Here is a 24,052-nt window from a genome sequence, read left to right on the forward strand (position 1 = left end):
CAATTTTCTGTTTGATTTAGTGAGGAAGAGGAACCATGGAGGGGGGATAAAAGGCTGTCCATCATTTCCGTCTTGATGGTGTTGCACACAAGCAATGCAATGATGTCTTTTGCCAAACCCTTTGTTTCATGAAGATGAAGGCCCTTTAACGCATGCCAACTTGGAGAAGCTGCTGAAGCACGATCAAACGCATTTGTTAGTGATCTGGGTTGGTGATTGGAGCTGTAACCTCTCTCCCTGGTTGTTTTCAGATAAAATTGGGGTCTCTTGACTTTGCAATTCGTTTCTTTGCTTTCAGTTACGAAAATGTCTAATCGTTTGCACCTGAAGAGTTGGTTTACAGGATGAGACACAAAGGTTTTGTGTAAGATGGAAATACAGGTTCAGACTGCGATTGTCCACAATACCCTTTGCTGTAAATATAGGGTTCAATGATGTCGTCACCATAACGCAACGAGGCGAAGAGAACCCCACTGTTTCACAACCAAAAGAGTGTTGCAGATAGAAGAATTTGACTCTTCACCTAGTTCCATTTGTGAAGAAGAATGTACTGTTGTGACGTTTATGGAGACTAAAACTCAAATTACTGTACATTGCCTAACAGGCTGCCTTGGTTTCATTGCATCTTTACAAAACCTTTGTATCCAATCTTGAAAGTTGACTTTAGTATATGTTAATAAAGTGATAATGGTTTCAAACAATGTTGCTATGCTACAGGCTAAAGTCAGCTGCTGCGTTTCACCCCCAGTGCAATCAGCCTTAAAGTCTGAGGACTGTAGTCGCCATTTTGAATGCTCTTGGCCCAATTCTTCTTTATTTCCAAACTCTCTTGCAAAACAGTAACAGTCTGCTTTTAGTTGGTACTAATGAAAGGGGAACACTCATGGGCTTTTCTGTAGGCCTCCATCTTGAACCATGTGTTATGATGCTGCTGAAGAGATGCATGCTGGGTGTAGCTTTAAAGCATATAAGCAAGGCAAGAAGTAAGTTATTTAGATCCCAGGTGACATGTTGCAGTGGGAACCTATTCATAGGCACATGTTTACAAATGAAAATGTCTCAGATTTTGACTAAGCCCAATTATTTTCAACAATTTCCCTCTTTTGCCTTCACCCCTGTCAGTCTGATTTGTGCAGTAGAGGGGGAAGGGGGTCAAGTCTATCAATGCCAGCAGTGCCTAACACCTTTCCTCAGTGAATGAACTTGGGCAGTTACTGTCAGAAGGTAAGGTCATTACAGCCAAGCTGATTGTACCCTTACCTGAGTCCAAACAGACACACTTTCCAGCGATAGGTCACTGGATTGCAATCAGTAGTAGGAACCTTAGGTGATTTTTCCTTCTCCCTAGCCCAGAAATACTCAGACCAAATGTGGAACCCCCTACCACTATGACTCCATACAATGGCCTCTATTTTTGTTTCGGCCCATAGAGTGGCATTGGCCGTGAGTTTATTGCCACCAGAATAAATACCCCCTGCCCCCCTGATTGTCATTTAGGCAGACAATCCCCTACAGTCCCCACCAGTTGTGGAATTCCTATGCTGACTAGGAAGTTGAAAGACTTCATGAATTAGACTTTTGCTTCATTAAAAATAAAAATGGTGAGTTTTGTACTCATTGAGGTGAGCGATTAACACTTTTCCAGTGTCAACATCAAGCAATCCCAGGTCAGGCACACCACAGTTTAGATGCAGAGTAAAGCTCCTTCTACTCTGTCCCAACAATGTTCTTCAGCCCCAGTTTCAGAAGAGTGCCATCTACTGCACCAGTGTGGCATTTTCTGATTTTCACACCAGACATCTTTGGCTCTAACTGGCACAGATTTGACAATCTCACTTGGAAAAGCCACAAAGTAGGGATAATTTTGTGTTGTGGGTCATCCCGCCTAGGAACTTATTGCATTTAGGACACTAAAAAAAAGATTCAAACCCAGATCCCAGGGATGAATGGACAATGCACCATACAGTCCCCACAGATGTCGGATGTGAGATTGTGTGATACCCTGCACTCTCATTTCAGCCTGTCATTGGGAGGAGGCAAAGCATTTCCACCCACCCCCCATCACCTCCTAGTATTATCAGAGCACCATTCAGCTTAGAGTTGTCTGAAGAGATTGAATCTTATCAGGCCTCTTCCTAAAGATCAGACCACTCAAAAGGACTTAAAAAAATTCTGACCATTTTGCATTAGTTGTAAAAATTGCTTTTCCATTAAACTGTGAAGGGTGAAACCCTCAGTGAGGAACAAGCCCCCACTAGTCATAAAGAGCTGAATTAACACACGCATTGAAACCATGAGGAATAATAATTGCTCTAATTATTCATGGAAATTTCCTCTGGTCAGTATAGTTAGTGAAATTGTAAACATGTTCTTATTTACAATGTCACTACCCAAAGTGGTCAGAACAGGTTTTCTCCCACGGTTAGTCAGGTACCTGCACTATGAGCAGAAATTGAGCACAGCTCCTTCAAATGCTGTTAAGCTCAGTAACTAGTTTCTAACAGTTTATCCAATTCACTGTTTATATAAAAATAGTCAAAAACATTAACAGATAGAGAACAAAACATTTCAAAAGGCTTTCATGCTGAGGCTCCCTCGTTAGCCTTATGTTATACAAGATCCATCAGAAAACACTGGACTTTAACTTCTGGGACTGGGTTCAGACTGATGGGATGAAAGTTTCCTTTCTGTAATGGCCCTGAGTACTAATTGACTAAAAACTGACAATCTCATTCAGAGAGGCCACTGGCTAGCTTGGTTGGAAAGTGCAAATTGCCACACTGGTGCAGCAGAGGGTACTCTTCTATGATTGGTGGTGAGGCACATTTTTGAGGCACTATAGAGGGAGCTTTACTCTGCATCTACCAATGCTACACCCGATCAAGGAGTGCTTGATGCTGACACTGACTGCCCAAAACATAGAATCATACAGCACAGAAGGAGGCGATCCGTCCCTTTGTGCCTGTACCCGCTCTCTGTAAGAGCTACCAATGAGTCCCACTCCCCACATATTCCATTCCCCATCATATCCTTCATCTTGATAAGTGCAAAAAAGCTGTAGTGTATTTTTAAAAATCTGAGAAATTTGAATGCTTTGGAGTTTAAAGATTCTAACACTCAAATCTACCAGGCTATTCCAGTAAAATCCAATTGGAAATGAGTTTGAACAGATTGATCTAAATTGGTCCCTGGCCAGAATTAGTGAGCTCAGTTAGTTGTCTTATTGAGCAGGTAGTCACTTCACCTGCCAATTTCAGAAGACTAGTCCAAGCCAGCTGAATGGCTAGATAGGGAAAATTTCAGTGAGATAGACAGGAGTCCTGTTTGCTGTAGGTTGGGTTTATAGGCAAGATTTTCCATATGGACCACTGGCACCAGAAAACACGGAAGAGTCCGTGCCTAGTTCAGGTACCCATTTCCCAAGAAAAGAGTAAGCATGGTGAAAACAAGTAGGCATGGCAAGGAGACAAGAGATAACTGAAGGTGAGGTGAGAAAGATTTTGAGGAACCAATAGATATAGTAAGGGAAGACCTATAGAGGAAACCAATTCTAGCTGAAAGTGATAGCTGACCTGATCAGGGGATCCCTCAAGCAACTAGTGGGTGTCAGCTTTTAAATTGCTCAGCATGTTTCTCTAAGGTAGTTGCAGCTATAAAATCAAACACAACACCAAATGGATGTTTTCAGAATAAGTGCAGAGAGCGACCCCCCCTTTCTCTTCCTCCCCATCCTGTCGTCAAAGAATTCCCTGCTTGAAATCCTAATGGCAGAACTTGATTTCTTGCAGACATTGACGAGTGCCACTCGAGCCCCTGTCTGAATGGAGCTACCTGTATCGATGGCATCGACTCTTTCAAATGCTTGTGCCTGCCCAGCTATGGAGGGAACCTCTGTGAAATTGGTACGAGAAAGTGGCTTCAGCTAATTTTACTAACAGCTTACAAACACTAGCCCAATTTAGGGTGGGCAACTTGTTCTGGGTTTGACTTTCATTGTATTTTTTTTTCTAACTAATCTTCTCCTTTTATTCTTAGGGAATCAAAGGTGATTTTCTTTTTCTGATAGTTTGTGCACAACAGTGGTAATATTTACCACACTTGGAGGAGATCCAGCCCAGGCAGAAATATAGCCCAATAATTGACTTGGTTAACTCGCGTTGAAACCCTATTCTATCCAACTGAAAAGTTTCACTCTAAGTGTCGTCAAAGGTCACTGGTAAAATCTGAACTTGTAAAATGCAAGAGTTCACGTAGTGATAAATATGGGCAACTCCAGGATTGCCAAGTTCTTCAGTGAGTCACCCGAGGTTCAAGCTTTGATCCACTGAGATAATGAAGAGGTTTTGTTTGACCCCCTGATTCATGTATAAGCTAAGTTGTGGCGATCTTATCAGTAAATTTATCCAACAGGGAAACTTTAAAAAATTTTTTAACAGGGCTGCAATGGACCACTGAGGAGATCAGTTACGGTACTTTTTGTCCTGTATCTCTGCTCTGCTCAGTTCTGCACTTCATTTGCCCCTTTCTCTCCTGAAGATGCTAATTCATGCTGGGATAGAGCCCCATTGGTCTTTACAACCCTCTGTTGTATCAAGTGACCATTCTTCATGCTTCAGTTTTTTTTAGTCCCTATTCTGGCCAGGGGCACTGGGGCTAATTGTAACACCCACCCTCCCCAGCGGTGCCCTAGCTGAGATCAACGTAGTCGGCATAGAGCAGTGGATCAGACCTGGGACCTTCCTATTCTTTGTGGCTCCGTATCACACTACATGTAGATTGACCCACCAAGTCATAGGGAAGCTGCTGTGCATTTCTGATCTGCCTGAAACAAAAGTTTCTTTGCTCCTCTTACAGAGCAAAGCTGTAGATGGTCCAATATATATCCTAAAGAATATTGGGTTATATATTAGAAACCCATAAAATCATCTTTTCGTAAATCTATAAACTCTAACAATCTACCTCTCTGGCTAGGATTGCTTATAGGCTACTAATGACACATGACATATTGCCCAATGTTCCATGGGTCTTTGTTCAATTCAGCCCAGATTATTGTCTCACATCACTTCAGTTTCTGAGTCAGACTCCTCTTCTTAAAAAACAACCAATTAGAAGTCTACAATGGTCATTATGATCAGTGACTTCTGACTTGTTACCCAGATATTCCTGCAGTAAAACTGGTTGGATTACAGAGAGAGTGGGTATGAGGTAATCACTGTTTGAAAGGTATGATCCTATTGTTGTTTGTTTTATTTATTTGACGGGGGTGGTTTCTACCACCTTTTCCTCTTTCTAACCCACCAGTGCTGCCTCTGATCACGAAAGGACAATCACTAGATCTCGTGACAGCCACATTGAGTGGTGCTTCAGGATTGATAGGTAGAAGCTGTGCTTTTCTGCTAACCTGTCATTGCCTGTCAGTTCTCCTCTAAGATGACGCTCTCAGTTTATGGGCACTAGCGCATTGAGCATCTCAACTAGAAATCATGAAAAATTAGGGAAGCTTGAACACTGGTTCAAGATAGGGTCAAAGTTTATGAAGGCCTTGCTGGGACTTAGTGGCTCCAGCAATGGAACGTTTATTAGATTACCACATAGACAAGTTGGGCCTCATCTAGGGCAGCAATTGGGTGCGGCATTGGGCCTCTTGGGCTAGAAAGGGAGAATGTTTTCTATGAATGTTGGGTGAAGACAGATTGGGCTCAGCACTCAGTCAATTAACCTGATAATGCTCACACATGAAGAATAGGCACCAGAGTATCATGGATCAGTGGCTTCGGAAGGGAAGGGGAAAGAAAAGAAAGATAAGACAGTAGAAACAATCCAATAAACTTCAGTATAAAAATTGTACCCAACCACATGTCCATTGTCATCTTTGATATTCCAAAGCACCCACGCTTTCTACATAGGAATTTATGGCTTGTAAGATGGAATTGCTTGCTGACACTAGCCCCTTATTCAACTCTTGAGTTGATGTATCCACGATCCAAGATAGAATCCTTAATTTGGCCCCGAATTCAACAACCTGAACCCATAATGAATGCTATAGTGACCAAGAATCCCACTGGCCAGAGCGTCCCGAGGTCTGGTTAGAAACATGGATAATTTAGAGGAAAGGTTAAGGTCTTTTTTGCAGTCAACAACCAGGAAACCTACACTGAATGATGCTGACATGAGGCACAAGCTTAAACTCTCATTCCTCATAAAACCTCAACAGTTCAAATTGGTCCCTTCTTCCACTTCATAAAAACTGTGTTGTGAGCAAACTATTGTAGATCACCTAGATCTTTGTAGAGCTATTCAAAAGTCAAACCTTTACAACAGTTTTCTCTTTTTTTCCTTCTCCTATTCTTTGTAGACATTTTGGCAAAATTTTCACCATGATCCGATGGTATTACAACGGTTTCTCACCATTGTTAATGCCATTTTGAGCCTGGTACTGGTGCTTTCTCCTCAGCCCAAGATAATACTTTTATTTTCTCAGAAAAGGCAGTGCTGAGATTCTGTGCACTCTTGCAATGCAGGTAGGAGTGAGGTTGACTGATTTGTGAGTTTGTACTGCCTCCCTCATTTTTATACCAACAAACAAGCTTTTTGTGAATAATCCCAGCTGTGAATTGATGCTAGACTATAGTAAAGCTGGAAAGTTATCATTTGTTTCTGAATAAGTTAATAGGCACCTATCCCTGATATGACAAGAATCATGATGAGCAGGGATTTACTTCCAATGTCCATTTTGTCACCAACAGTAATGTTTATAAAGCATTTGGGCTCCAACAGCTCCCAAACCCACGATTTCTACCACCTAGAAGGACAAGGGCAGCAGGCGCATGGGAACACCACCACCTCCAAGTTCCCCTCCAAGTCACACACCATCCTGACTTGGAAATATATCGTCCGTTCCTTCATCATCGCTGGGTCAAAGTCCTGGAACTCCCTCCCTAACAGCACTGTGGGAGTACCTTCCCTTCACAGACTGCAGCAGTTCAAGAAGGCTGCTCACCACCACCTTCTCGAGGGCAATTAGGGATGGGCAATAAATGTTGTTCTTGCCAGTGACGCCCACATCCCATGAATTAATTTTAAAAAGTTTGTTCTGTGTCCAACAATCTATTTCCTATTGGCAGCAACTCCAAGATACCTAGTCAGTCATAACCAGATTCATAATTGGCACCACAAGATCTTGGCATCACCCATTTCCCTCTGCCAGGTCCTAAAGCTGTCGGCCTATTGTCACTTTTCCATTCAGGTCATCCAACGCACCGTCCCACCAGCTCACTATTGGTCTCCCACATGGTCTAAATAGCAAGTACAACAGGGCAAAAGAATGTTTTAGTACAACCATTACATTAAAATATATCAGGTAATGGCAACTAGTGCTGGAGGAGCAAAGATCAATCTCTCTCTTTGCCCATTTTAACGTTTGAACCGAGGCCATGTCAAGGTGAAAATTCTGCCTTTAATCTTAACAATCTTTGCAAATTTGCCTGAAGTTTGTAATTGTCAGTTTGCAGTAAGTTAATATTTATAAACCTTCTGTAGATTTGATTTTTTTTCATAGTTTTAAAATTGGTTCCGTCACTGGCCTGATCTTTTTTCAGTACTTTGCTGGTTACGTTCTGGGTTAATTGGGTGTTGGCTTGTATCCTGTTGTATACTGACTATAACACTTATGCATAATTGTCTGGGCAATATAAGAGCAGCATTGGAGTACACTAAAAGCCGGCAATGCTTCTGCGTGTTTTTCCAGTATGAGTTGCGATTGCAATGGCGAGAAATAACTAATTTTTATACGGTTCAAGGGAGTGAATGAAAATTCACCAAACCTCAAATTAACATGACCTAAATCATGGCCTCCAATTAGGAGATGGGATTGCCCAGTGTCTAATCTCAACAGTCATGCATTCACATACAATGCAATTAAGCTAGTGGATGCTCCTGTAAGCGAGATATAGTAGCAAAGGATGTCCATTAAATATTATTGTTCAGGGCCTGTTTTAAAAAATGTTAATGTTTATGGGGCGATATTTTTCGGAGATCGTATGTGTCTTATTAAATGAGTTGCAATCATTTGTTTACGACTGTGTGGTATGAAACCACATTTTTTGTATGGTGAGTTCCAGAGAGGTGCTGAGCTCCAGTAATAAACTATTGTAATACAATCTGTAATGGTCCAATTTTCTTTCTGTAGACGTGGAGGTGTGCAAAATTGGTTGGGCTAAGTTTCAGGGTCACTGCTACAAGCACTTCATTGACAGACAGACATGGGAAGCTGCAGAACACCAGTGCAGGGAGCACAAAGCTCACCTGGTCAGCATCGTCACTCCAGAGGAACAAGAGTTTGTCAACAGTGAGTATTTGATGCAGTAGTCAGGACCATTTGATATGTCGTAATCCATTTACGTCGCTTCACCTTCGTCCATCTTCATCAATTGACATTCTTGGCCTCACTGTCACCTCTGACCTCAACTGGAACACCCACCTCGCCTTCATCACTAAACATGCTTCCAAGAAGCACAGGTTCCTCTTTTCATACCAAACACTTAATTCCATCAACAGCTCGCAATTCCCTCTATAAGGCCAAGTCCGTAAAAGATTTGAAAACTGTTCCTGTATGTGTACAGGCTGTTCTAATACCTCATGCACATCCCTGGACAGGATACAAGGGAAAAAAATCTCTCACCTCCTAGCCTTCAATCTCCTTCCATGTCTCTGTCATCTTTTTGTCTCCTATTTTATCAATATTATTACTATGGTCAGTGCTCCTCCTGGTAAGTGTAGCATGCTTACGAGGAACCAGTGACTTGGATCTATACCCCAACAAAGCTTTCCACCACTGAGTTTCCCTCACCTCATGCCTGGGACTGTTGTACACTAATCGATAGAGATTGATTGCTATGACTTGTTAACAAATCCATTATCGTTGCATCCTGTGACTACCAGGATGGTAGAAGGTGAACTAGGTGGATCTTGGTCTTTTTTCATCTAACTATTCCTATGTTCTTATGTTCCTCCTCTCCTATTATGATTTCCTGTTCCTAATCTCCAAATACTCCATCCTACACACACTGCAGTGTCAGCTGTGGCTCAGTCACCTCTGAGTCAGAAGGTTGTGGGTTCAAGTCCCACTCCAAGATACTTGAGCACATAAATTTAGGCTGACACTGCAGTGCTGAGGGAGTGCTGTCTTTCGGATGAGACCTTAAACTGAGGCCCCGTCTGCCCTCTCAGGTGGATGTAAAAGATCCCACGGCACTATTTTGAAGAAGAGCAGGGGAGTTATCCCCAGTGTCCTGGTCAATATTTATCCCTCAATCAATATCACAAAACATTATCTGGTCATTATCACATTGCTGTTTGTGGGAGCTTGCTGTGCGCAAATTGGCTGCCGCATTTCCTACATTACAACAGTGACTACAAAAGTACTTCATTGGCTGTAAAGCACTTTGAGACATCCGGTGGTCATGAAAGGCGCTATATAAATGCAAGTCTTTCTTTTCTTTCTTTCTGCCTCCCTGCATTCTCACTGTGTTGAATTCAAGACTCATTGCACTATTTCCACCTCTAACTGATTTTTCTCAGGCCCTCAGATGGTGGAACTCCATGTCTCCCTCAATCTACTCTTTAGTGCTACATTCTACAAGCCTTTAAAACCCAAATTTAGCATCATCTAACAACTGCTTCTTGATATATTTCTTCTTCTCTCCTACTCTTTTGAACTTTAGAAACATAGAAAAATAGGAGCAGGAGTAGGCCATTCGGCCCTTCGAGCCTGCTCTGCCATTCAATATGATCATGGCTGATCCTCTGTCTCAATACCATATTCCCGCTCTCTCCCCATACCGCTTGATGCCTTTTGTGTCGAGATGATGCTGTCCTGCTCAGGTCAAGTGAAGACCTGACCCTTCACCCACGTTTCTCAACACACAAAAATCTAGAGCTATTGGACTCTCCAGCTGTGGCTGTTTAAGAGTTAAAATCCTGGCTCTAAAACTGTCGTGAAATATCAGTGCACAAACTATTTCGTTAGGCAATAAAAGTAAATCCATCCTCCCTCTTCTGTCAAACTCTGCCCACTGTGAAGTTGATATTGTTGCTATCTTTGTGTGCCTAGATCATGCCCAGGATTATCAATGGATTGGATTGAATGACAAGACAATAGAGGGTGATTTCCATTGGTCTGATGCCAGCCCGCTGGTGAGTTTTGGCCCCAGATTTCCTGCCCTTCCCTCTCTCTTTGTAGTGGTTACCATTCTTTTTAAAAGCAAATGTAATTTATCTGAAAACAGTGAGCCCAGGAGAAATGAGAATACAAAGCCCTGTCAGTAAAATCAGTGGAGAATAAATAACAAGACTTTGCATTGGATAATTAATCAAATCAGTTATTCTTTAACTGACCAAACTCCATGGATGATCAGAGAGGAGGCCAGCTACAAGGAAAGGAGGTTCAACCATTGTATGATTTGGACAGGTTGGGTGATTGGGCAGAAGCATGGCAGATGCAATATAACGTGGATAAATGCGAGGTTATCCACTTTGGTGTCAAAAACAGGAAGGCAGATTATTATCTGAATGGCAATAGATTGGGAGAAGGGGAAGTGCAACGAGACCTGGGTGTCCTTGTGCACCAGTCGCTGAAGGTAAGCATGCAGGTGCAGCAGGCGGTTAAGAAGGCAAATGGTATGTTGGCCTTCGTAGCAAGAGGGTTCGAGTACAGGAACAAGGATGTCTTGCTGCAGTTGTACAGGGCCTTGGTGAGACCACATCTTGAGTATTGTGTGCAGTTTTGGTCGCCTTATCTGAGGAAGGATGTTCTTGCCATGGAGGGAGTGCAGCGAAGATTCACCAAGCTGATACCTGGGATGGCAGGAATGACATATGAAGAGAGATTGAGTCGATTAGGCTTATATTCGCTAGAGCTTAGAAGAATGAGAGGGGATCTCATTGAAACTTAGAAAATTCTAACAGGACTAGACAGACTAGATGCAGGAAGGATGTTCCCGATGGTGGGGGAATCCAGAACCAGGGATCACAATCTAAGGATAAGGGGTAAGCCATTTAGGACTGAGATGAGGAGGAATTTCTTCATCCAGAGAGTGGTGAACCTGTGGAATTCTCTACCGCAGAAGGCAGTTGAGGCCAACTTGTTAAATATATTCAAGAGGGAGTTAGATGTATTTCTTAAGGCTAAAGGGATCAAGGGATATGGGGAGAAAGCAGGGACAGGGTACTGAATTTGGATGATCAGCCATGATCTCATTGAATGGCGGAGCAGGCTCGAGGGGCTGAATGGCCTACTCCTGCTCCTATCTGCTCCTACCTTCTATGTTTCTATGGGGGAGAAATTGGGTGAGTAGCGCCACCTGTTAGCGCCTAAAGAGGCAGTCAGTGGCTGTAGCGCCACTGGCTGCGCCTCCCGCGATATTCAGCAGGGGCGCTAATGGTGGCATTAGCCTTCTGCGCTGTGCCGCCCCGATGACATCATCGGTGTGCGCAGCACCCCATTCGCGCCCCGATCGCGATATTTGGTAGCAAACGCCGCTGTAGCGCCGTTCGCTACCCGCGCCCGGTTCACGGGGCCTTGCTACGCCGGCAGAGGCGCAAGTTAAGGTGGAGGTGCGGGGCAGCCACTTTTTGGCGGCAGCCTGCCAGCACCTCCGTCCCCGGCCTCCTGGTCCCCCCCCCCCGCGGCATTGCCGGCTGTTTCCCGAGAGCCCGGCACTTCTCCTTGGTGCCGGGCTCTTTTGCCGGCACTCGTGATCGGGGCTCGCGCTGCTGCAGGCCCCTCCCCCTTAACAGTGGGAGGAAGGCCTGCAGTACCGCAGCGTGCCGTGCCGCAGCGTGTGGCGCTGCGGCACATAGCGCTGCGAAATTCACTTTCAGCGCCCTAAGAGGGACGCGGAGCGCCTCGAGCCGCGCCCCGTCTCCCTCTAGGGGCACTTCAACTGAATTTGCGGCGATTGCTAATGCGGCGATGGCTGCGCAAATTCCAGCGCCCAGGCGAACTTTGCGCCGCTTGGGCGCCTCAGGCTAATTTCTAGGCCTATATGTTTCTTTTCCCCATTCTATAGCACTCAGTTTCAGAATAACATTGGAACAGTGGCTGCACAGCAGGTTGCCAGCCAACCTTCACGTTTCTATTTTGAGTGTACAATTAAAAAGGCAGGAATATTTAAGGGAGGACTTTTTGTTCCCAGTACTGTACTTTTTATATATGAGAAAATATTCATGTTATCTGAAATTTCTATGTAATATTGCTGTCATGGAGACCATTGAATAGAGTCTTGACCATGGTATTCCTCTCCAATTGTGTAAATGATGAGTAGTGTTCTAGGGAAGCTCCACAGAAGGTGGCGCTACTTCAAACCAGCTGGAGACCAGCCTCGTTTCCCAGCCTGTAGCTTGATTATTTGAGGCCAGCTGGCTCTGGAGTTGTTCCTATGGAGTGGCCCTCAAATCAGTTTGAAATCGCACTTCCCCCATTTGTAAAGGCGATGTGCCAGGATGCCAAGGGTTGCTCCCCAGAGCAGCCTAAGAGAGAGAGACAGACAGACAGACAGATGGACAGACAGACAGACAAAGACCCTACTCGAGGGTCTCTGAGCTGACGATCCAAAAAAAAACATGAAACGTTAATTCATCTTTTCAGATGCTGAGACACCATCACTATTTCCAGCAGGTTGCGTTTTTATTTCAGGTTTCCAACATTTGCAGTTTGTTTTTCTTTTTCTCTCTACATCGCAGTACAGACATGGTGTTGTTGGGTTAGGCTAAAAGTGTTGGGACTCCACACTTTAGAGAAGCGTAGATTTGGGGGTGATCTGATTGATGGAGGGTTATAAGATAATGAAGGGAATAGACTGTGTTCTGATTGACAGTTTGTTCCAATTAAATAGGTTAGGGATGATTAGGGAGTCACAAATTTAAGTTGCCTAAGGTCAGATCGAGGTTAGATGTCTGGAGGTGTTTCATTTCCCAGAGATTGGTGGACCTCTGGAACAGGCTGCCGTCTCGTGCGGTGGACGGCGATTCGCTGAATTCCTTCCAGCGACTCTCTGGCTGGGGCTGAGATCACCTTTTACAGAACGTGGGTACTGCCAGGAATTCCGGGCCAGAGTGAGCTCCTGGACTAGTTTCGATCACCTAGATGGGTCGGAGAGGAATTTCCCAGATTTTGTTCCCCAAATTGGCCTGGGTTTTTTAAATCTTTTTTTTTGCCTATCCCAGCAGACCGCATGATTTCGGGTGGGGTGGCGAGTATATGTTGTGACACACGAGGTATCTCAACTGTGTGGGACAGGCTGGATGGACCAGAGGGTCTTTACCAATGTTCCCTCGAAGTTGTGCGACCACGCGGATGCGCAGTGTCTGTGAGGTCCCGCGCAATTTTCTTAATTGTAAAAACCGCGCATGCGCAACATTTGAATGGGCCGCGCAGCAATTTAAAGGAACCGTGCACAAAAAAAATTAGAGGGAACATTGGCCTAGAAATTCAGTCGCGTTTGCGCCCACTTATTGGCTATAGAGTGGTTTGCGCCGGAAGTTTTTTAGCGCCCGAAATTCAGTTGGTCCCTAACATCGGCGTTAGCCGGTAGCGCTGCGCCGGCACCGATGACGTCATCGGTGTGCGCAGCGCCCCGGTTCCAATGCAATTCCGTGCCGACCGCCAAATTCAGTTGCGGCCGCCTCGCCCGCGCCGGCCGCAAACAGCGTTTGAAAAACGGTGCCTTGCAGCTCCGAGAGGCCGGCGCATAAAGGTGGAGGGGCGGCCGGCCGCTTTCCCGGCGGCCGCCTGGCCGCACCTCCCTCCCCGGACTCCTGCACCACCCCCCCGCGGCATTGGTGTCTGACTCCCGCGAGCCCGGCACTTCTCCATGGTGCTGGGCTCATTTGCCGGGGGAATCCAACGGCGATCTCACGGCTGCAGGCAGCTCCTCCTTAAGAGAAGGAGGAGGCCTGCAGTACCCCAGCCTGCCGCACCGCATCGGGTGCCGCAGCGGCAGCTGGACGCCTGAAACTGACTTTCATCGCCCCAAGCGAGGCGGCCAAACCCTGCAATAGCGCCCGCCTCCGTCTTGGGCCGCCGCAACTGAATTTCAGGCGGGCGCTACGGGAATCCGGGCGAGCGCTAAATTTCGGGCGCTAAAGACCTGGCGCGGCGATACCGAATTTTTAGCCCATTGGCCTTTACCTGTCCGTTATTGTTTGTATGTTCGTATTCAAGATGGGGTATATCTTTTTTCCCCCTCAAATAGTTGTACGAGAACTGGCGGCCCAATCAACCTGACAGTTTCTTCGACACTGGCGAAGATTGTGTTGTCATGATATGGCATGAAAATGGCCAATGGAATGATGTTCCATGCAATTACCACCTGCCTTACACCTGCAAGAAGGGGACAGGTAAGCTGGGATGCTCCTGTGCAGTGACATCTGTATTCCAGGACACTCTAATTAAATAAACGGTTCCCCACACCCCATCAACGGACATAAAGCAGAAACTGTGTACAGCAAGCTGTATCTAAATCTAAAGCTAAATCTAAATCTAAATCATCAATACAAATGAGGGAAGCCAATTGGCCATCTCGCTCATCTTGCCATAGAAATGATCCCTCTTCACAGTGTCTATCTGCCTCCTTGTCAACAGACCCATTTCAGGTTGATGCTGTACCATAAAGATCTTGACTCCCAGTGCTGCGGAAGTGGACCTAATAAGTTGTGGAGAGGATTCCACTGTACCAAGTGTAGCAGACAGACAAAGAGCCATGGCAAATCTGTACAGTCGTTTGAAAGTTGGGCACCGCAACGTTTGTTTCTGGCTGCCAAACTTTTACCACTGACTGGGGGGATACCCATACAGACCTACAAGGGATAAAACAATATTGGGTTATCATGAATGTTATCCAACCCAAGGTCCTAGGGTAAAATGAGCCAGAGGTTCACTAGGATTTCAAAGGGTTAAGAATTGTGACAGAGACTGTTAATTTAGGAGTAGGAGGAGAACATTGCATTATTAACTGTGGCCATTTCATACACTTTGGATTCCAGTGCAGTAAATAGGTAGGCCTGATCCCTCTTTCTCATTCCTCGTGTTCTGTTATTTTTGAGATCATAGGGAAGAAGTAAAGTTTGACAAAAATTGAGTCAATTTTCCAAGACTCTACTCTTGGCACAGAGTCTCACTCAACAGGGACATGGATCTGATTCACAGCACTCTGACTTTTCCAGTCACTTTTTGGTCCAGAGGGTGAGTGGCAGCCATAGTAGCATACCCCATCATGAAGACAATGCCTTGGGAGGGGAGGGATACTTTCAAGAGAAAAATAATTAAATAAATATAGATCTATATTAATAAAGTACATCAGGCATAATTTCTTGTTCGAAGATGCCCAGATTCTACAGTATTTATATAGCACTTTATCCCTACTCAAGAGCACTTCACGTACACTGAATTACTTTTTATTTAATTTGTTTATGGGATGTGGGCGTCACTGGCAAGGCCAGCATTTATTGCCCATCCCTAATTGCCCTTGAGAAGGTGGTGGTGAGCTGTCTTCTTGAACCGCTGCAGTTCGTGCGGTGAAGGTGCTCCCACAGGGCTGTTAGGGAGGGAGTTCCAGGATTTTGACCCAGCGACGATGAAGGAACGGCGATATACATCCAAGTCAGGATGGTGTGTGACTTGGAGGGGAACTTGGAGGTGGTGGTGTTTCCATGTGCCTGCTGCCCTTGTCCTTCTAGGTGGAATAGGTCGCGGGTTTGGGAGGTGCTACCGAAGAAGCCTTGGCAAGTTGCTGCAGTGCATCTTGTAGATGGTACACACTGCAGCCATGGTACACCGGTGGTGGAGGGAGTGAATGTTTAAGGTGGTAGATGGGGTGCCAATCAAGCGGGCTGCTTTATCCTGGATGGTGTCGAGCTTCTTGATGCAATCACTGTTGTCATCTAGGCTGACACAGCATGACAGCAGCCATTTTGCACACAGCAAGTTGCTGCAATCAGTAGTGAGTTGATTGACCAATTGATCTGGGTTTTTTTCATGCTGTTTATTGAGGGAGGAATGTTTGCCAAGACACCAGGAGAACTCCATGCTCTTCATTTAGTAGAGGGCTGGGATCTTTAACATCCACCTGAACCAAAAGACAGGTTGGTTTAATATCTCTACTGAAGGATGGATGACACCTTTGACAAAGCAGCACATCTTCAATACTGCACAAGAGCGTTAGCAGAGGCAAGAGTGATAACAACTAAGCCAAGTTGGAATAAGATGACCCCAAATTACAGTAAAGTATCAACCAATTGTGGCGTTTTAAAATGATAGTTTACTTTTCTTTCCCCCTCTTTCTTCAGTTGCTTGTGGCCAGCCTCCAGTGGTAGAACATGCCAACACTTTTGGAAAAAAGAAAGAACGTTTTGAAATTAACTCCTTAGTACGGTATCAGTGTAAAAATGGCTTCTTACAGCGCCATTTTCCCAATATCAAATGTCAGCCAAATGGGCAGTGGGAGCAGCCAAGGATAATGTGTATAGACAGTAAGTAAAAATTCATGCAGGTCTTTGTTTATCAAATGTAATTTTTATTCTTCTTCTCTTCCCACACCAATCAATTATTTCTTGTTGCACCATCACAAGCAATCTGGCAACTCAACATGAAACCGCTAGATGCTATAATGAGAAGATAGTAGGGTTGGTGCTGTGGAAGGATGGGATCAAGTGGGTTGAAGGACCTTCTTCATCTGACCTGATCTAGTGATCTTGTGAACCTCCTTAACTAGGAAGGTGGGTGATCCTGGCTGCAGAGTGGTGAACCTGTGGAATTCTCTACCACAGAAGGCAGTTGAGGCCAATTCATTAAATATATTCAAGAAGGAGTTAGATATATTTCTTAAGGCTAAACGGATCAAGGGATATGTGGAGAAGGCAGGGACAGGGTACTGAGTTTGGATGATCAGCCATGATCTCATTGAATGGCGGAGCAGGCTTGAGGAGCCGAATGGCCTACTCCTGCTCCTATCTTCTATGTTTCTATGCATTCTACTTCATTGTATAATTAGGTGATGCAGATGTGCATGGTTCAGGGGTCACATATGATCACTGAAGAACATAAATCTGGCCTGTCCCAGCCATTCCTTCCAATAGATTGTATACACTTGTAGTGTTGTAGACTCTCAAAGTTACTTAATTTCCTGAATGAAGTGGGTAATCACAGGAAAACGTCCAGAAAATCTCTCCTTTCCAAAAACAAGCAGGCAAGAAACTCCAGCACTACAATCACTAGCATGATTCCATCATGGCCACTTGGGTGAAATGGGAAGGGCAGCCAGCACCGGTGGAACTGCACTGTAGCATGGATCAACGCCCTCAAGAGAGGCAGAGAGAAAATGAGGAATGTTATCCTAAAAACAATTAGAATTATAAACCACCTATTTATTACAGACAGTTCTCCTTTTGAAAATACTTGCCATTTCCTGGTATTAAGGTAACATCTGTAACATAAATAGAGCATTTTTGTTTTAAGATTTAGCTCAAATTTGGTTTCTTTAATTCTGTCACAGTGTGTAAGAGGTTAAAACCAAGCTTCAATCTCAGAAGTCATGTTTCAGTTTAACCCAATATATTGTTATGACGGTTGTTCATAACAGTTGGTTATGGTCAGTTTCCTTGAGAAAGGAGCCATGTGAATCAATTCAAATACAAACATGCTGTCTGATTTGTAGCCTTTTGAATTTAACAGATAGCTAAGCCCTGGAACAGTTTCAGAATTAAAGAACCGCTATGTAAAAAAAGTTATTACAACATTGTTTCAGCACACAGTTGGAAACATTTATTTCCTATTATATGAGGAGTTAACAATTACTGTAAAAAAAATGTTCTGTTATTAATTGGTTGTTTTACCTAAAATAATATTTTGTGTAATGTTATTCTGCCAGTTTCAAAGACGAGGAGATTCTTGTGGCTGCGTAGGATAAAATCAATAGATGTAAGAGCCTAAAAACAAGATTTCATTATTCCTAGATATCAGGGCAAATGGAAATAATTCCAAGGATGTAGGGAGCTAAGGCCTGAAACACAGAGGCCAAAAATATTTATAGAAAAAAGGGTAAATGACCCAAAACATAATGGCCAAGAGTTTCCGCTTTGGGTGCAATCGGCAATCTGTGCACAAATTACGCTCAAAATTGTGCTAGTTTTGAGAAGTGGTTTTCTTCCTCAAGTTTCCACTCAAACTCATTTACATATCACCGACGTAAAATCTGCCATGAACCAGTACAATCGGGCAGTGTTTCAGAACTTAATTCAAAAAAATATTTGCTTTCAAAAATATTTCTTGATATACTAAAGAGTGGTACCCAGGTGCTTCTTTATTAATACAGCTGAAAATGGGTTTATCACAAAAAAACAAGAATTTTTAATCAGTGTCTGGTCCATCACCAGTGAGTAACCTGATTTTAAATAACTAAAAAGGACTTTAGAAAGCAATACGGCAGTAGTTACATTGCTGTACAGTAGTCAGTTTCTATGAAATGAAAAAAATATATATGTGTAAAAGCTTTTAAAATGTGACTATTAGTGTCCTTGCACCTAAAAAGAAAAACAGCTTAATTTTAAAAGCCTCCTCAAAGGCCCACAAATGGGTGCAATTATCGGAAACTCAAAATGGCGATTAATTAGATCTGGGGGCATTGGCCAGTTTTGTGAGTGGGGCCAGCGTCTAGCGTGATGTTTTTTAAACCACACAAAAGATCGCAGAAATTGCTTGAAATTTCTTGATCTTCTGCGCTGGTTAAGCCGATTTCAGGCTGAATAAACAGCGCAACCAAGTGGAAACTCCTGTGCAACATCTATTCTGAAATTCCAGATATAAAGCTCACAAGCAAATCGCATATGGATACTGCACTTGTGTGGAATAAATGAAGTCCATACAAAAAAAAATCTATACTGACTTTCTGTTTCTCTTTACAGCCGCCACATATAACCGCAGGCCTCAGAAGAGGGTTGATACAAGTAGGCCGCATCCTCAATCTGAATTGAGTGCTTCATACAGCTCTGACCCTTAAGTGAAAAATTAAAGGATATAATTCTATTCCAGAACATTTATATTAAGAAAAGAATAATTTTGTCAGATAAGAGAGTTGTTTTCCTAGCCAATATATAAAACACCAAAGCAGCCCTAGATCCAATGCCTTTTTTCCCCCCTCGATTTCAAGTCAAGTGTTATCATTTAGGTTGAACTCTTCAGCCTGTCACTGTGCCTTTGGGATGAGATGCCGAAGATTTTATTTTCAGACAACTACACGTCGTAAGAAATATTGGATCAACTTAACAGCTAGACAGTACCTGCAAAGATACATCAACATAGTTTAAAACAATGTTGGAATGTATAATGCAAGCAGAATCATTCACAAATGCAACACATTCACAGATTTTTTTTTTAATTGGGAAAATATATAGTTTCTTTTCTGTGAACACAAAAGCAACAGAACAACAGTCCTGATGCTATTCAACCAAGACCGTGCAGTGCATGGTGTCTTTTAGTTATTGAGGTGCATAGTAGAAATTGGAGTGCTAACCCATTATCACATGCAGCAGCCACCTCCAAACAGGGAGGGCCTGTTGCACGACAATCTTGCGTTGCATAACCTTTGAACTGGAAAACGAGCAAATAAAAAATAATGGATTTGTTTTTTTTTAGAGAAATGTGTGGGGAAAAAATTGCTTTGACAAAATGTGTCCTTGAACATGTAAAATAAAATATGAACCGTTATATTTTATCCTGAGGAAACAGTAACAGCTTTAAAAAATATTTCAGACAATTGAGTGTGTGTGTGTGTGAGTGTGTGCTCGTTATAATGAAACTGTGAATGTTTGAGAGATGAATTGTGTACATGCAGCAGAAAGAAGTACAAGAAAGGAAGCTTTGCTTTTGTTAAATTTTAGTTAATTATAAAGAGAGGACTGGAAAATGTAAACATATTTTAAAGTTTGTGGAAACCAATTATATAATTGACATTCTTTTCCTGCGTAAAACAATATAATTTGCTATTGAATCTTAAACTCACAGAGAATTTCTTTTGTTTTAAAGGGAAATATCCTCTATTAGCATCTGTGAAACTGTGGGTTTCCCCTGTCTTTTTCCCTTTTAAAAAGAGTAATCTTTCCCTTAAGCTACAGAACACTTATTGTGTTCAATGTTTGGCCATTTTATTTTTGCCCATCTGGTTTTGTGAGGGAGAATTGAGGTTAGATGCTGCCTTTCCATTGCTTGCATCTGTTTTTGAATCCCAACCCAATGGGATGAATGTCTCAACTTTCTGCTGCCCTCCGATGCCTTGAACAAAGGGAGATTGGGTAGTCTCAGCCCAGTATCCTGTCATCATGGGCCCCATAATATCAAAACTGCCCCATATTTGACAATCTCAGAGAGGTCATGAGATGGCTGGTGTGAGAAACAGAAACATCACACTGATGCAGTCAGGGGCACAGCTCTGAGCTAAGGTGACAATGTTGGGGCAGTGTAGAAGCAACAGGCTGTGCTATACCTGATGTGCGAGTGCTTGACACTGGCACTGAGTGCCTGAAATAGGAAAGACATGATTCCATATCCCAGCACTGACATCCTCCCGACCTAATAAACACACACAAATACAAAATAAAAGAGCATAATGTGTATGTGTGGCTCACAGTGAAGATGTAGCTTCTTTCTGACACATGTTAGCCTTGAATGTGACCCCTGAATATCAGTTTAGTCCAATCTAACAGATTGCATACAAGGCTTCATTTATGCTACGACTGCAGCATTAGTGCAAAGTGGTTTAGCTTCAAACCAGTGCTAAATGCGGAGTCGGCGCCTGTGATTCCCCAGCGGAGGGCGTTTCACTCCATTTTGCTGCAGAGCGGCGTTGGACCCTGACTCCAGATTTATGCTACAACATGTTAGTGTTAGTGTGGAATCCAAGCCCTTTGTGCTGACACCCCACTTGTACTGTAAATGCAGCCTGAGAAATCAGTGGCGAAAGTTAACCCCCTTTCATATTATAGTCAGACCCCCAAGATGATTTCTTACCTGGGAGCCCTGGAATGCTGTGATCGGTTGCTGGATCAACTTGGCACACAGCAGAAAAAAAAGGCTCTCCTCACTGGCACAGACGAGCCCAGATTCAAATTAGACGGAAAGTGAGGAGCAGTTAAGGTAGCATAGGGTAGTCAGTACCAGTTCCTCAGAGAGTCAACACCTTCAGGAGAGCAGTGCAAGAAAAAAGGGGAGGAAGATTTATTTTTAATCGATTACCACAATCACAGGATGATGGTCATTTATTGCCCTGCAGTTTTGCTTTCTGGGTTATTTTGCAAACTAAAAGGTTGGCCCTTCATTCTGTAAAACATTACATTCTCCAACTCCCCCTCCCCGGTTTTACATACATGTTTTTTTAACTAGACTTTTTTTCCAATACTGAATGCAGCGCTCCCCTTCAATCTCAGCCCAGCCCCACCTTGTGAAGTCTCTGACATCAGCTCGAACGCTGCAGAAACCCCATGTGAACGCCATGTAGATGTAATAGAGTCTATTCTGGTGATTATGGAGGCTGAAGCCACATTGCCAAAGCCTCACCGGCAATGCTAACCTGCAGCACATCTGGCCCATTGTTTTAAGCTGCCACCAGGTGCCGTAAAGTGTACAGCTGGATGGCACTCTGCACCGAGAGAAGCTTCCTATTGGCGGTTATTTGATCCTGATAAGGACAACCCATTCCATGTCAATCATAGTTCTATCATGTAAACTTGCATGCTTTTTTAAATAGAAATCATTCAGGTTACCCAAGCCCCTGCTCAACTATTTTGAACCCAATAGTCTGGGTTTGATAGATGTATTAAATTTATTTTTATATCATAAGACCCAAATCTAATATTGTGTTATGGGTCCCACCAGTCCATTTAGCACTTCCAATTTTGTGGTAAGGAGGGAGCAGTATTTGAACAATTGTATGAATATTAATTAAAGGTATTTTACACCAGTTACAAATTCGTTAAAAAAATGCTTTCAAAATGAATTAGATCCTTTCTCCAACAAATGCTGTGAGAGAAATGGGTACGTGCAGATTATTATAAGTTGTTTTTTTTTTTGTTAACACTAAGCAAGCCAGGAATGAGCGCTTCTAAATCTTTGTAGTTGGAGCATTGTATTTGCTGGTAAGAGGAACTGAATGTACACCCTGCATGATAGGATTGTACCAAACCCTGTATGTGTTTTGCCATTTTGTAATGTTTGTTGGTTTTTTTTAAAACATAAGCCCACAAATGTAGGTGTTAATTCAAAGCACGGCTATGTATTAAGATGAGGAACCCAATCTATTTCTGCATAAATTGAATTGTATACAATAAACTGTATCCCATGTTACACCTGCTCTCAACTAACCCGCTGACTTCACAAAATTCTTAGAGCTTGGCCGGAGAGAGAGCGAGAGAGAGATTGTGTGTATTGTGAGCAACTGTGTTGCGTCTGCGTGTCTTCTCAGCGCAATGGCTTCAGCAGCTATTAATTTTGTCGTTTGAATCGCAAAAACAGTGAAAAATTGTTTCTATTGAGTCGCACGCGCGTGTGTGTGTTTAAATAAATTCACTCGGTCAGAGAGCTGAAAGTTCTGAGAGCGTAGCCATGCAAGTTTTGATGGAGATCAGGCTTCATCTGTCCCAAAACAAAAGCTCTGATATTACAACATTGCTTTGTACTACTGCTCTCTTTGCTGCCTCTGATCCCTTATAGAACATTCGGGGAACTGCAGAAAATCATAGCTTGGGTTATGTCCTAAGGTGTGTCAGAAGTGACCGTGTTAACAGCATAGGTTACCTGAACCTCTTGATATAGAACCTTCGCTGATCCTTAGCATTGCCATTGGGTGCCTCGCCATCACAATATTTACCTGGACCAAAATGGTGGGAAGTAATTGGTTCCAAAAGGTGTTCCAAAACAATTTCCCACTCTTTATTTTTATTTTTAAGGTTGACTTGAGCAAGACAACACAACTTTGACTTCAGTGTCTGGGTAATAATCCAGAAACTTTCCTTCAATTAGAGAAATGACTTGCATTGTACAATAAAGTTCGACTTCAATAACCCTGGGGCAATACATTACTTCCTCGCTATCTACTGCAGTCACTGTATGAATACTGTGCTTTGTTGATCAATCTCGTGCTCAGATTTGTTTTTCCTTTTGTCCTTTGTACCTATAATTATTATCAGTCTCAGACACCTTATAAGTTTTTCAGCCTATTTTGTAGATTTACTTAATCGATATTTATGCCCTCTTTTATCTGGGAGAGTGGCGTGTTCAAGTTATGCTCATGACCAATGTACCCTCTAATTTTTATTTTAGGTTCACGGTCCCTTAAACTGGCTGTGCTTTATTTCCTATTTGCTGGTTTGTCCTGTTTGATTGCTATGGGCCTAGGGTTTTGGAAAAGACTGTTATTAGTGCTGTTGCCTCATTAGTAGGTAAATTGTAAATCAGAATACCAAAGCTCCATTGTGCACACCTATGCAGCCCACAGAGAAAAGAAAAAGTTTGGATAATCCTGGTTTCTACTTCATTCTTTAACCTATTCAAATAAGTTACCGGGAAGTAGACACTATAAATGGGGTCAAGGGACAATTGGATGTGTTTCTGGAGAGAGAAGGAATTGGGAGATTTAGTGAGAAAGTGGGTAGGTTGGGCTGATCTGTGAAAAATGGAAAAGCACTTGTTAGTCTGGTTACCTTTTCCTATTCCTAAAAATATTTCTTATATAATATATGCACATAAAAAAGCATGCTTCCCTCCAGTCTGTCTGCAAATCAATTATTCCAGTCAAATCATGGTAATCAATAATGTCTTGGGAATCATTCCTGACCTCACAGGGTTCACAGAGATGTCAGACAATGGCCTTGTCAAATGGAGGCAAAACCTTGGCGAATACTGACACTCACTATAAGCACAATGAGACAATTCTAGATCATATTTATATCAATTCATTGCATGATGTATTAACGTTCTCAGATCACACAGTCACCTCTTTGATGGCAA

At 43.1% G+C, this 24,052-nt stretch overlaps 1 protein-coding gene across 1 annotated transcript in view; it reads left to right on the forward strand.

The window, feature by feature from the left end:
- LOC147099983 (aggrecan core protein-like) overlaps positions 1 to 22,407 on the forward strand; it is a 54,616-nt gene extending 32,209 nt beyond the window's left edge. Inside the window, exons 14-19 of the mRNA XM_085968536.1 lie at positions 3,789 to 3,902; positions 8,189 to 8,347; positions 10,112 to 10,194; positions 14,253 to 14,397; positions 16,345 to 16,527; positions 18,958 to 22,407. Of these exons, the coding sequence (XP_085824662.1) occupies positions 3,789 to 3,902; positions 8,189 to 8,347; positions 10,112 to 10,194; positions 14,253 to 14,397; positions 16,345 to 16,527; positions 18,958 to 19,052 (779 nt within the window). The 3' untranslated portion in view covers positions 19,053 to 22,407. The remainder of the gene's footprint in view (positions 1 to 3,788; positions 3,903 to 8,188; positions 8,348 to 10,111; positions 10,195 to 14,252; positions 14,398 to 16,344; positions 16,528 to 18,957) is intronic.
- The last annotated feature ends 1,645 nt before the right edge of the window (positions 22,408 to 24,052 follow it).

This window comes from Somniosus microcephalus, chromosome 27 (assembly GCF_052327205.1).
Source record: "Somniosus microcephalus isolate GS21.2 chromosome 27, FLI_Smic_1.0, whole genome shotgun sequence".
NCBI lineage: Eukaryota > Metazoa > Chordata > Chondrichthyes > Squaliformes > Somniosidae > Somniosus > Somniosus microcephalus.